General features: G+C 55.2%; 1 protein-coding gene across 8 annotated transcripts in view; it reads left to right on the top strand.

The window, feature by feature from the left end:
* The window catches only part of KCNAB2 (potassium voltage-gated channel subfamily A regulatory beta subunit 2), an 84620-nt gene that overhangs the window by 50076 nt on the left and 20280 nt on the right, over nt 1–14264 (top strand). For 7 of the 8 annotated variants that reach the window (XR_006962693.1, XM_047083319.1, XM_047083323.1 and 4 more), the window contains 2 exons: nt 9007–9050; nt 9837–9874. Coding sequence is in view for 7 of the 8 variants with exons in the window: in XM_047083319.1 (XP_046939275.1) it covers nt 9007–9050; nt 9837–9874 (82 nt within the window). In the remaining variant the exon portion in view is untranslated. Of the gene's footprint in view, nt 1–3537; nt 3765–9006; nt 9051–9836; nt 9875–14264 lie in introns of those variants that run through there. The other variant, XM_047083324.1, reaches the window with a different exon arrangement.

Genomic DNA, 14264 nt, shown 5'->3' with positions numbered 1-14264 from the left:
TCACAGGGAGCAAGAGTGAGACTGAGGCCCAGAGACTTTTGAGGCAGGTGGCATTTTGGGGGGCAACAGCTTTATGGGGATATAATTCATATACCATACGTATGTTTAAAGTATACAGTTCAGGGGGCGTCTGGGTGGCTCAGTCAGTTAAGCATCTGACTCTTGGTTTCAGCTCAGGTCATGATCTCACGGTTTGTGAGTCTGAGCCCTGAATCAGGCTCTGCACTGACAGTGTGGAGCCTGCTTGGATTCTCTCTCCCCCTCTCTCTGCCCTCCCCTTCAGTCTCTCTCTCTCTCTCTCAAAATAAATAAACTTTTAAAAAATAACAATAAAGTATACAGTTCAGTGATTTTAGTATATTCCTAGAGTTGTGGAAAACTCACCACAATCAACTTTAGAACATCTTAAGCACCCCAAAAAGAAACACTATACCCACATTAGCTATCACTCCCCAATTCCCAATTCCTGCCCCCCAGCTCCTGGCAACCACTAAGCTACTTTCTGAGACAAAAAGCTATGTTTCAGATTTCTATGATAGCTGTGAATTTGCCTATTCTGAACATTTCATATAAATGGAATCATATACTATATGGCCTTTGTGACTGGCTTATCTCACTCAGCATAATGTTTTCAAGGTTCATCCGTGTTGTAGCATATATCGGTGCTTTATTCCTTTGTATGGCTGAGTAACATTCTGTTGTATTGGCAGGCAGACCATATTGTGTTTATCAGTTCGTCAGTGGATGAACATGTTGGTTATTTCCACTTTGGGGCAATGATGAATAATGCTGCTGTGGACATTTGTGTTCAAGTGTTTGTGTGGGCATATGTTTTCGGTTCTCTGAGCACATACCTAGGAGTGGAATTGCTGAGTTGCATGGTGGAGCAGATGATATTTTACCCACTGTGGTGACTAAGTCATTGTGATTCTCACTTAACTTGGTGCTGCCTAAAGCACACCATCTGAGGCACCTCTGAGGAATGGTAAGATGCCAGATCTGATAGTTTGCCAGAGCGCAGAGAGATGAAATATATAAGGAAGAAAGAAGTAGAGGGTTTCCACATCCCCTAGACCAGGTACACAGCACAACCAGAAGCTCTTGATGAAACACAGCTTCCCAAGCCCAGCCCCAAAGCTGCTGATTCAGTAGATCAGGGGGGACCCAGGCATCTGTATTTGTAACAAACTCCCCTCCCGGGAGGAGCAGAGGCAGGCTTTGCCCCTGCAGCCTCTTTGGCAGGCCTGTGGGCTCCCTGAAGGCCAGGGCCCCGCTCGTGGAGGGGCTCGGCACTATAGGTTGCCCTTTGATCTTCTCAGGCCCTGCCCACTCGAGAGGCTCAGGGAGGGCCAAGCAGGCCTGTGGCTTATGTGGGCAGGTAAGAGACTAAGGCAGAGCTGGGCCTCTGGGTCCTGAGGGCCCCCTGCTGGCCTGTGTAAGTGGTGTCTGTGACCTGCCAGGGCTTCCTTGGCGAAGGCCCCAACTCCATCCCTGGTCCAGGTATCACCCTCTGGGTGTGTCTCCTGCTGCTGCGTCAGGCCTGTGGCCCTGAGGGGGTCAAAAGGGGTACAGTGACCAGTGCAGAGGTGGAGGTAGAGTCTTGCACACGGGCCCGGACCAACTGCCACCTCCAAAAAGCCCTTCCTTCGGGGCGCTCAGGTGGCTCAGTCAGTTGAGGGTCTGACTCTTGATTTCGGCTCAGGTCATGATCCCAGGGTCTTGGGATCAAGCCCGACATCAGGCACTCTGCTGAGTGTGAAGTCTGCTCGAGATTCTCTCTCTCTGTCTGGATCTGCCCCTCTCCGCCATTCATGCTCTCTCTCTCTCTCTAAAATAAAAAATAAAATAAATTTTTAAAAAATTTACAAAAAGCCCTTCCTTCCTGCTGAGGGATCATCCCATACCATTTGTGATCTGACCGTGCTCTGTGTTCTGCATTGGACACTGAGAACACTGAGGCCCGGAGACGAGGTCTCTTGCCCGAGGATGCCCAGCTCAGGAGCAGGGAGGCCAGACAGGAGCAAGGTTTTATTCTTAACTTCTGTGTCAAAAAGGCAGGGCCGGGGCTGAGAGCGAGTTCAGGCACCATCCATCGTGAACATCTTTAGGCGGATTCATCTTTGGACAGTCAGCTGGTTGGGAAGGGCCCTGTGGGTCCAAGCCGGGAGAGACAGAGAGGCTTCTCAGACCACGTCTGTCACTTTGTCAGTGGAGGCCCAGAGAGGGCAGGCCCCTTGCCTGCGATCACACAGCAAATTAACAGCAGAGCCTGAACTAGACCCTGATCGCCTGTCTCCCATCTAGCTCTTTCTCTGCCCCCTCCTGCATGGCAAGAAAGACCCCAAAAGGCAGCTTTGGCCAGGGCTCACCTCACAGGGTGAAGGTGGCATGTTTGGGGTCAGAGGACAAAGCCAGTCCCTCCTGCCATGGGGGGGGGGGGGGAAGAAATCTCCTTGGGTTTCAGGAAACCCCATGAGCTTTGTTCCAGGAGGAGAGCCTTGCTCCCAAGTCCATCCTGAACCCATGAGTGTGGGAAAGAAGGCTGGGGTCACGGGGAGGGGTGTCCTCATTCACTCATGCATTCACGCATACATTCCAGAGGCATTTACTGAGTGTCTGCTGTGAGCTAAGAACTGTGGAGTGCCAGAACTTCTCAGGTCTCTGGCCCCACGACCCCCAGGCTTCTCTCCTCGGGTCGTCTAGACGGAGAGGTCTTTTCTCCACATTTCGGGTGATTCCCCTTCTCCTCGTGCTGGTGGAAGCCCCACTTTGCGGGGCGAGAACCAGAGGCAGCTGGGGGGGGGGGGTGGCCCACGGCTGGCTGCCTGTCCCCGTCCTGGCCCAGCGGCTGTCAGCCTGGAGCAGCCAGGGCCGGCCTCCCGGGGATCGGCCAGGGCGGGCGGCGGAGCATCTGCGTCATTAATAATGAATCGCTAGATGCCTCCTGCGCTTCCCACCGGTCACCTAATTTACTTGGCGGGGGCGCCCGACGGCCCGTGGGGTGCACAGCCAGGAGTTGGACTCTGGGAAGCCTGGGGAAACAGCTGCTCCCCTGAACCCCCCCCCTCGCCCCCGGCAGCCCCCAGGCCACCACCCTGACGGGAGGCGCCCTCCCTCCTCCCCTCTCCCCTGGAGGAGGGCGATGTCACGCGGAGGTCGGGAGTGACCTGCAGCCCAGCCCTGCCGGACACCGCCGGCCTGGGGACTCTGGCAGCCAGAGCCGGACCAGGGTGAGTGCAGGGGAAGGACCAGTAGAGCCGAGAAGGATGTGAGCGGAGAAAAAATGGCACCGCCCCCACCTGGACTTCCGAGTTCCCTCCGATAAGGTCTTTCCTCGCATGCTTCTGGACATTCGATTCCCTTCTCTCGGACACCGCACAGGATTTTTCTCTCGTTGCCTTGGGAAATCCTCGCTTCCGGCAGGAGCGCCTCGCAGCTTCCTGGCTTTCTGGGATAAAGCCTTGTCCTGGGAACAGGAGGACTTCTAGGGGCAGTTGACTTCAGAGCCCAGAAGGAGGGGGACACAGCCAGGAGCTGGGCCCCAGCCTTGGCATGCAGGTGTCTTTTGTGTGCTCGGAGCACAGCCTCAAGGGCCGGGGCCCCGAGGAGCGGCTGGGCCGGCCGGCTGCCAGCAGCCCCAGCCTGGGCTCCCGTGGCCGCTTCCGCGCCGTGGCCATGGTGGCCCGGAGCCTGGGACACCTGTCAATGCAGAGCCTCCCGTGTGCCGGTGACGCCAGCGTGAAGCAGCCAGGGATGAAATATAGGTACGGGCTCCGGGGGTGGCTTCTCAGGGTCGAGGCTGCCTCCCCACCACCCCCATCAGGGAGAGCCGGGGAAATCTGCAATCCATTGTCAGATTTGGACACTCTGCGTGCTAAGAGGTGGCAGAGGGGGCGGGGGGAAGAGCTCCTAGCACTGGGTGGACTGGGTGAGAAACAGCATCGAGGCTTGGCTCACGTTCAGCCCCAAATTTCTTTCTTCACCACCACAGGGCTAAGATGTATGATGGTTTCTCTTCCTTCTGCCCGTTTGTTTCTTTTGTTGGGGAGTGGGGGCAGTGGGCGGTGGTAGCAGTAGCCAAACCATCCATGTGATGGTTTCCAAGACTCAGGGCTGCTTTCTCTTCCTGGGGACCACCGCCAACACCGGCCAGAGGGCCTCCTGCCCTCCATGCCCTCCCTAGGTGGTCTTTGCAGTTAGGCCCTCATGACAAGCGTTGGTTTGCTATTCAGGGACCATTGGGTGAACCATGTGATGAAATTCATCTTCCAGACCCCAGGCCGGGGTCCTCCACAGGCAGGACCACCACTCGGCAGGGCACAGAGCGGCATCTGGACCCTCCTGCTGGTGGCTTAGCCCAGATTGCACTGTGTACGTCTGCCTGGGCTCAGTCCGCCGGTACGTGGAAAGGGTGCAGAGCATGAGCGTCAGGGGCAGGGACCTTCCTCCCCCTCCTTGGATGTCACCCCTTGTCCCACCCTGGGCCTTGCTCAGATGCTGGGCACATGCACCCAGGTGGAAGAGGAGAGTCCCCGCTTTGTACCAAGGACCCCTGGGGTCAGGGTCGGAGGGCACCTTGCTTGGCAGTCTGTCCTTTCTTACTATGAGTGTTTCTGTATGTCCACCCTTAGGCCTTTCTAGAATGATGTTCCTGGGAGATGATGTTACAGCAAACAATCTGCCGCGGCTGGACCCAAAGAGTCACATAGGCTCAAAAAGAGCCACAGAAGATTCTAGTTGTATTTGAGGAGAGTGTCTGGGTGTCTAGCTGGTGGTGCTGACAACTTGAAAAGTAATGAGAGATTCACTCCTAACACCTGAGATGTTTAGCTTGAACCTCCCCCAAAACCAATGCCTAAAGTCAGACCTCGCGTGAAAGAACCGTGTGGAGTTCCATGCCTCCCGGAGATGAATTTTGGAGGAACTCTGATTTCTTTTGCGCCTCTGCCTTGTGTCCCTTCCTTCCCTGGGTCCTTGGGGGTGTTTGATATTCTTTATGAGCCTTTGGTGTAAAAAGGCTTGTGTTTCCAGCCTCCAAGCTTGAGGAGGACCATCCACATTGGAATTCTCCAGTCTTGGAGCCCAGCCGGCTTATCTCTTTTTGTTAAGTTGGGATCAAAAGCTAAGAGTAAACAGACTATATATTTCAAGTGAGGTACCTGTTACCGGCTGATACTTTTAAGTCAGTCCTGGGATCATTAAAGGAGTTAATATGAGTGAGATCATTTCTTAAAATGTAAAGTGCTGTGTAAATGGAAAATATGGCTATTCGCATGATTTCCCTCCTAAGATCCTGTGGTCGATTAAGGAGTAAATCTCAAAGAGCCTGGTCGCTCAGGATTACCGCGTGCGCATATGTATGTGTGTGTGCATATCTGTGTGAGTACACACGTGCGCACGTGTATGCATATATTTGCACATGTGTGTGTGTGTGCATTTGTGTGTTCAGGTTTGACACATGCTGGAGGCAGGGAGGGCGAGACGGATGACAAGGGGGTTTGCAGTCCAAGAGGCTGGGTTCGGATCCCAGCCCCAGCACTTCCTAATTATGGGACCCCCCCCCATCTGTCCTTACATGTGGCCTGGTGAGCTTTTCTGGACTACAGTGTGGGGGGAGGAAGGCGGGTTCTACCTCTAAAGGAAACGTAGTTGCCTAGAAGCTGAAGTGTGAGCCAGAGTCCAAACCATTGGGTACCTACCCTTGGTGAGCATAGGGCACCTGCCTTACAGGTAGAAACCTGCCCCTCCTGGGGTTGCCACATAGTGACTGTCCCAGCGCCACAGCTTGGGTGCAGATGAGGGCTTCAGGGGGCCTGGTTATTTGCCCCCAACTCCGATCACCTTAGGAAGCTGGCCAGAGGTGGGGGAGGCCTCCAGCCACACCCTTTGGTGCTGAGGGAACAAAAGGTGGGTGGCCAGAGCGCCACATTCTTGCCGGAGGGCCCAAGAGGGGCTCCGTGGTGGGAGAGGCGTGATGCCAAGCCCTGTGAGTAAGCGGCGGGGCCTGGCCTCAGGGCCTGGGCTTCCCACCCCCCAGTTTCCCAACAAGCAGCCCTGAGACCCTGCAAAGGTCAGCTGCAGTCTGAGGACGAAGGCCCAGAAACCCAGGCCTGTTCTTAGGGAGCCTGAAGTCTGTGAGCGCGGCAGACGTGTGAACAGGTATGTTCCCTCCTCCCTCCTCCGTATGACAGCTGATCAGAAAGTGGCCTGGTGCCCAGCCCCGGTCCAGCTGAGGCTGAGATGTCTGGGGCTCCCCCCCCCCGCCCCCCCCCGCCCCCCCGCCGCCGTCGCAGAGCAGTCATGTTTGTAAAGCTTTTCGCCCGGAGGTACCCTGTCCCTTCTCGTCCCTTCTCGTCCCTTCTCCCGAGGCCTGGCAGCGATGGCAAAACTAATACCATCATTTTATCAGGGAGACAACTTGAGCGGGGTAATTGCAGCATCACGCGGTGTCCTAGTTTCATTCGATTATTCCTGTGGGCAGTGGGTGGAAAAGCAGCTGGAGAGCCTGGGTCGGAGGCGAGGAGCCCCTTCTGGTGGGCGAGTTTCAGCCACAGACCCAGGTGGACACAGCCAGGCGTTCTGTACCCTCATCTGCCTGTTGCTAACGCCACTCGTCTCCCTGAATGCGCAGCACGTTCAGGCATTTGGTTCCATGCTGGTAAAAGGGAACTCCGAGAGGACATACCTAACGCTTAGCCTTCCTCAGAGCCTGGCCAGGAAATTGCTTCCCACGGTCACAGGTGGGAGCCGGTTTTGCAGAGTCGGGAGCTCAGCCCCCCTTCCAGCACCTGGATTTATTGAGAGCAGGTGCCCGGGGCCCTGTGACCCGCTCCCCCCGCTGCCCGCCGGGCATTGCTAACGGGGTTCTGGGGGTTTTCGTGTCCTTGCACATTTCCAGGGAAGGGGTCTGTAGCCTTTATCAGTTTCTCAAAGGGGCCTGTGACCTCCCAACAGTTAAGAACCACTGATCAGAGTCCTCTATCCTTTTTGCCTCGTTACCAGACTGCTTTTAAGCAATGCTCTGATTTCTCGCCACGGGTCCCTTCCAACTAGCGTGGGGAAAATTGTCTGCACCGTTAAATCGGCCCGGCCTGATGCGTGGTCTATAGGCGATGTGCTTTGCCTTTCTTTCTTTCTTCCTTTTTTTTTTTTAATTGCTTTTTAATTCCAGTTTATTTACAGACGACAAAACAAAAATTACCTTCCTGCCTAGCAAGCAACAGCAATTCACACACGGTTTAAAGAATGTAAGAGAACTCTCAAGTCACGTCTTTTGACCACTCAGCCCTTGGACTTCATACACACTCTATTTTAAATTTCTCATAGCAGATCTGAAGTTAAATCAAGGATTTTCCCACAGGCTTCTGGAAATGTGGTAACACTGTGTAAGGCTAAGGTATACCACATAAAGATCTGACGTGTGTGTGTGCACTGTGAAAGGGTCACCACGATACGTATGGCGACTGTCCCTCACCTCACACATCGTGCCTTCCTTGAGAGCAGTCAGAACATACGAGACATGCTGAGGGCACCCTCAGGTTATTTCACTGATTTCTAGGGGGAAAAAAAAAGTACTTGACTGGTCCATTGCTTCTCACGTGAGGAAAAAAGGCCTCTGTCTGTGTTCTGTGCCCTGTCTCTTGGAAGTGGGACACATGCAGGGTCCGTGTTCTGTGACTCTGTGCCCGGGGGAACACGTGTTATCTCGTGTCATCCTCTCGGCCGGCACTGTGAGCCCATTCTACAGAGGGGCACACTGAGGCATCACGAGGTTACATCGCACACCCAAAGACGCATAGCCAGGGTTTGAGCTCTGGCTTCAGAGCCTCTGCTCCATCTGCCCCCCTCCCTGAAAGAGAAACCAGCTGCTGTTCTGTTCTGTACTTTATTTAGGGAAAATCCCAGCCCTCCCTGCAGGAACTGTGGGCTGGCAGCCGGGCTGGTTTTAATGGGAAATTTGAACAGAAGCCTGCGTATTCCAGAACTGCTTTAAATTTGGAGACACGTGAAACTGTTTTCAAACCGCTTACAAGTTTATTATACCCCCTCCCCACCCCCCACAACCACCTGTGGATCTTGGAAGCAGGAAACCGAAGCTTCAGAGGGCCCGAGGGGGCCAGGTTTGGGTGGAGAAACTGAGGACACAGCATCCACTAAAGTTGGAAGTGGGGTACCCCCAGGGAAAAGCTGGGGCCCTCGGGGACGGAGGCTGGGGTTCACCCTCTGGGTCTGTCACAACTCTCTGACTTCCCGGTGCCTGGCCGGGTGTTGCACCCGGGGGCCGGTCCCAGGACTGAGATGCCGGCAGTGGGGTCCCCCTGAGGGTAGTGGACTCCGACCCTGCCCTGGCCAACTTCCCCATCTGGGCAGCTCGCATCCTGTGTCCCCCGTGAATGCGGACAGGGTCATGCCGTCGTGGTGGGGAGCATGCTCTTAGAGCTGACCGCCTGGGTGGACTCCTGGCTTCGCCGCTCCTGGGCGGGTCCGGCATGCTCTCAGGTCAAGTGGGAACATTGGGAAAAGGAAGGTGCCTGACCCACAGAGCTGTGGAGGATCCTCGACGAGTTGCTGCCCCCGCAGGCCCCCAGCCGGCCTGTGCCGGGACAGATGGGCATCCAGTCCTCAGCAGAGCACTGCCACGCCTACATCAGCCTTGTTTCGCCCGTGAAACAAGACACTGTCCACTCTGCCAGCCTCTCTCTGGGGCGCTCTCCAGGCCCCACCATGGGCACCAGCAAGGCCCAGGCCATGGCCGAACCGTGGTGTGTGTGTGGCAGGGGCGGGGGGAGGGGGGCGGGAAGTGGACAGTTGGCTCTTGACCCCCGGGGGGCAGGTGAGCTACAGTAGGACTCTCTCCAAAGGACCCGCGGCCTTCAGAGCCTCAAAAGATGCATTGACCAGGGTGGGGGGCTCAAGGAATAGGGCACTGGGAATGGGGGGGGGGCCTGCGCCTGGCTGCCAGGTCCTGTGCCTCTCCTGAGAACTCACACCAAGTTTGTTTTCCAGGAACCTGGGCAAGTCGGGCCTGCGGGTCTCCTGCCTGGGGCTCGGTGAGTGTGGGGCCCCCTTGGTCCAGTGCCCCCCAAGGGAGCAGGGGCTTTGGGGGGACTCAAGGGGCCACTCCTGGGGGTAAGGATGGGGGGGCGCTGGTGAGGCTGTTGCCACGGCAACCAGGAGGTGGGGTGTCCTAGGAGAGAGAGGGGGGAGACAAGGCAAGTTATCAGGGCCCTGTGCCCACACAGCCCCCTGCCTCGTGCCAGAATATCAGAGAAGCACGCTGGCCCCAGGTGTGTCTGGAGACCATCTTCGTTCCTCACGTGGTGGAGTCCTCATAAAGGGCAGGTGGATTTTTTGCCCGGATGTGAGTTCTGCTCCCAGAATACACTGTCCCTCCACCTCCATGGAACACACAGTATGCTCCCGCCACACCCCTCCACACACATACATGTGTATGCCGTCCAGCAAGAGTGTGGGCGTGGCTGTCAGACGTAGCCTGTTTTCCGGGAGACACCCCTCATCCTGCCCCGTGTGGCTGGTCACCAGAATGGGAGCCGTGTCGGCGTGAGCCCCAACGAGCAGCTCAAAGATCTGCACCCGGCTGCCTGCTCCGGGCACGTCCTGTCCCCCAGGTTGGTGGCCCCAAGAGAGGAAGACTTGCCCTGAAGGCCAGGTGTCCACACGTGCCGAGGACATGCTCACCGCAGAGCAGAGGGGCACGGTGGCCTGTGGCTGCCCCCCCCCCACCCAGGCCCTGCAGCCTGAGGACTGAGCACTCTGGGGGAGGTCCAAGCTCCCTGGGGAGGCTCTCTGACTTGAGTCTGTGTGTCTCCTTCCAGGAACATGGGTGACCTTCGGAGGCCAGATCACCGATGAGGTAAGACGGGGCTCCCTCGGCCCCCAGGTCCCAGCAAGGGCTGCCCACGCCGGGCACATGGTAAAGTCCACCACATGAACCACTGGGCCTGTGCTCACAGTGGCCACCGCAGCCTCCCTCTTCCTGTTCTTCAAGGGTGCCTTGACCCTTTGGGTAGCGGGAACGGTGAGGTGAGCCACGGCAGTATCGAACGATCTTCTGCCTGTGCTTAGCAGCTGGGTGCCTTGGGGCGTCCATGAGTCCCCTAAAGGCACAGAAACTCCGGCTTCTCACCTGCGCACCTATTCCGCCGCTAACCAGGAGAATTCAGGGAGCGCATGCTTCCCAAATTACAAAGCCCGATGGATTTCTAAGCTGCTCCGACAGGGAACACCCACGCAGATCTGGAACTTCAGTAAGTATCCGAGGAGGTCATTCCGAATGCGGATTCGGCAAATTTGACCGCAAGCTGAGGACTCTGAGTGGCTCCCCATTTCACCGAGCTCCTAACTGCGTTTCCCGGAGCTGCCGTCGAAGGTACTTGCTGGGGCTTCTGGCTTCCCACTGCCACGCAGCGTCTGCTGTGGAGAGGCAGGTGCACCCCGGGCTGCTGTGCACGTCGGGCCAGTGAGTGAATATCCTGGAAATGAGAACAGTGGCATTTGCTTAGAGAGTCCTGGACATCTGCACAAGAAGCTGTCCTCATGTCTGCCCTACTTACTCTCAGAAAGGTCACGTTTAAAAATTAATCAGTGAGTTCATCTGAGACCGTGTTAGCTGTGATTGCTCGGTTCGTTTTCAAAGGAAGAGCTTTGCTTCCGTCAAAATCGAAATGTATTTAACTTGTGCTTTTGTTCCGTTTTGGGTTTGTGGCAGTCGCTGGTCCTCGAAGTCCCTTGCCCTTGCTTTGGGGGTTCTGGCTCTGGACTATCTCAGGGTGAAGTGAGGGGTTTTTAAGGTGCAGGGAATTGTTTCGCCTTCAGCTACCAGATTGGTTCAGAGCACTTAGAATATAAAGTCGGAGCCCCGGAGCCCATGTGGTTCACCCTAAGGAAGTAGTGAGTGACTCACCTGTTTCCCTTTTGACGTGGAGGGGAAGGACTTATTTTCCCCCACGTGTGACGTCTTTGTGAGAAAGATACAGAGAAGTGGCGAAATCATAACCATCCAGTTAGGTGACGTCTTCACCAACAGATACATTGTGCCCTGAGTATTGATTAACGATCCAATGGCGGCCTCGCTGGTTCCGGCCTCCGCCACGTCTCCGTCCTGTATATAGTGACACGTGTGAAGATACCAGAAGTCGTTTCCAGGTGACACAAAGCTGGGAGGACAGCGGACACAATAGATGACAGATTTGGGGTTCTAAAAGGTCCTGGCAGGCGAAAGTGATTGAGCGAGGGAGCAAACAGAATTTTCGTATTAAATCCTACATTTAGTGTCCAACAAGATCAATACGTCAAGGATGAGGGGCCCACCTCGCCGCGGTTCAGATGAATGGCCGGGTTTTATTCTCTAGCTGGCTGGCTTCCTGCCCAGACCAGGGTGGCCACGGGCCACTGCGCATTCCAGACGGGTGCCCCACCTGGAGCACGGTGTGTCCAGAGGAAGGTGCTTGCCCTGCCAAAGAATCCGGAAACGGGGTCCTGTTTTTAGAGCTCCCTTTTGTACACGAGACGCCGTGATGCCGGGGAGATACAGAAACAAGGAGCCGGTGGATTTTCTGTGGCAAAGTGGTGTTCCCCGGCAGGACTCCGCAAACGGCAGTGAGCAGCATGGCCCTCGGGCCAACTCTGGCCCCCAGCGCAGTTTTGGTCCTTTTTTTTTTTTCTTTTAATTAAGTATATGAAACATAAGATTTGCTATTTGCACAGTTTTTATTGTGGTTAAGTGTGCATAATATAAAATTTACCACGTTAACCGTTTATAAGCATACAGTTCGGGGGCATTAAGTACATCCCCTTTGCCGTGCAACCATCACCACTGTCTGTTTCCAGAATTTTGCATCGCCCTAAACAAAACTCTGGAACCGTGAGGGAATAATCCCCCAGCCCCTGGGGAGCCTCTGTTCTACTATCTCTATGAATTCCACAGCCAGGTGTTTATAAATAAAGTTTTATTGACTGGCGGCCACGCCCACTCATTTACATATCGTAATGGCCACTTTCCCAGAACCCCACCGCCCCCAGACTGCAGTCTTTACTCTCTGGTCCTTCCCAGAAAAGGTCTGCCGTTCCCTGTCTTCTGGGTTCACAGCAGCTCGCTGCAAATGTCTGTGGGGCTGTGGCCCCGGGGAGCCTGGCAGAGTGTTAGTAAAGCTCTGATCATGTGGCCTGGTGTGGGGGCCGCCCTGGTCAGAGTCAGGTTTCCAAACTCTAGTCTGGTGCCCTTCCTGTGACCTGACACAGCTGCTCAGGCAAAAAACTCCTCTTCAGAGCATGCGTTCAAAGCGGCCCGGGCATTAAAAATCTAATAAGGATAGTAGCTACAATCTTCACATTTATTTATTTTTTTAACTTGTTTAATGTTTATTTTTGAGAGAGAAAGAGAGTGTGAGCAGGGGAGGGGCAGAGAGAGAGGGAGACACAGAATCCGAAGCAGGCTCCAGGCTCTGAGCTGTCCACACAGAGCCCGACGCGGGGCTCGAACCCTCGAACTGTGAGATCATGACCGGAGCCGAAGTTGGACGCTCAACCGACTGAGCCGCCCAGGCACCCCTAAACTTGACATTTATCATGACACTCCATCCTCCATCGACCCAGGGAGGTAGTGTTAGCCCTATTTCGAGGACACAGAGCTCCAGAGACACGTCAGGTGCCCGAGGTCTACCTGGAGAATCCTGGAGGGGGGCCAAGGTCTGGGATGGGATGGGTTCCTGGTCCCCCGAGTAGGAGAGGAAGGGAGGAGGCCCATGTGTCTCCTAAAGTTCCTCCTGCCATTAGTTTCTGATGTTGGAAATAGCCATTCACAAAATACAGGCCCCATCACATAAAGTAGGACAACGCCCACAGAGCGGAAGTCTTCAGAAGTCACGTTTTGAAGAATGACGGGAACAGGCCCAGAGAAAGTGCGTGGATAACAGCACCTGCAGCGGTCTGGGTGTTAGAGCCGTAGTTTTGCAGGGAAAAAGCATATATTCGCATAGAAAAACCCGAAGAGGAATTATACCAAAATCCTAGCATTGACAAAAATAAAAAGCCCAGCCCTGAAAATTCCTGTGCCCTCATTCTCTTTCTCACCGCCCTGGTGTGGTTAGGATCGTGTTTATGTCCTTCTGCTAAGCGACAGGTGAAATGGGACGGGTGTCCTCTGAGTCAGAGCCTGCTAATCTTCCGTGCATGGCGGACAGGGCCTGCTTTGTGCGAATTTGCCCGGCTTCCGTCCTCCGTGGGGGTGGGATCTAGGCGTGTTCACAGCACTCGTGCTCTAGCTTAGTGAACAGGAGGAGGTCTCCCTGGCACAGGAAGGGAGGAGCAAGGCGTAGACAGGGACAGTGAGGAGGTGGTGGGGGAGGGCGGTCAGGAGGCCACCGGGGCCAGCTGAGGACAGTCTCCACCCAGCTCGTGCCTGGTGGGCACCCGCAGAGTGCCAGGTCCCTGTCATCGGCTGCTATCTTTCTGGGGAGGGGGACAGACCGTGAGCACATCTTATCTCTGAGGGCGAGATGTGTCCTGTGCCTGCATTAACGAATTACCACCAACTGCATGGTTTTAGAACTACAGAAGTTTCTTTTGTCACAGTCCTCTGTTTGTGACCACATCACTCCAGCCTCGGCCTCTGTGGTTACGTTCACGCTCCTCTGTGTCAGATCCTTCCTCTGCCTCCCTCCTACAAAGGACACCTGTAGCATTCAGGGCCCACATGACAATCTGAGAGCATCGCCTATCTCAAGACCCTTAATGTAGTCACATCTACAGAGACCCTTTTTCTACCCAAAGGACCATTCACAGGCTCCAGGAGCCGTTATTTAGTCAACCGCAGAGAACAAGAAAGCAGAGAAAGGAGTTCTGGGATGTGGGCTCCCAATTTATGCAGGACGATCAGGAAAGCTGGAGTGAGAGTGAGCCATGTGGTGATTCAGAGAGAGAGCATTCCAGGCCAAGGGAACAGGACTGTCCCCAGCCTCCAAGAGGCCACAGGAGGAGCCTCAGGTCAAAAGATGGGATCAGAGGTGAGGGAGCAGATCTGGTGAGGACTTTGGCTTTGACCATCCGTGGCAGAGAAGCCACTGGAGATTTTTGGACAGAGGAAATTTGACCTGACTTAACTCAAAAGGCTCACTCTGGGTGCTCCACTGAGGACAGCCAGTCCCTCCCGCCAGATGGTGGGGGCTGCTTCTCAAGTTGTAATGTATGCATGAACCTCCTGGAAATCCAGTTAAAATGCAGGTTCTGCTGTGACAGGTCTGGGC

The sequence above is a fragment of the Lynx rufus genome, unplaced genomic scaffold (genome assembly GCF_022079265.1).
Source record: "Lynx rufus isolate CCGP_SWC_20201006 ecotype Redwood Valley unplaced genomic scaffold, mLynRuf1.p SCAF_2, whole genome shotgun sequence".
In the NCBI taxonomy this organism is placed as follows: Eukaryota; Metazoa; Chordata; class Mammalia; order Carnivora; family Felidae; genus Lynx; species Lynx rufus.
The sequence above is the reverse complement of the archived record's forward strand: the minus strand, read 5'-3'. Positions and strand labels throughout refer to the sequence as shown.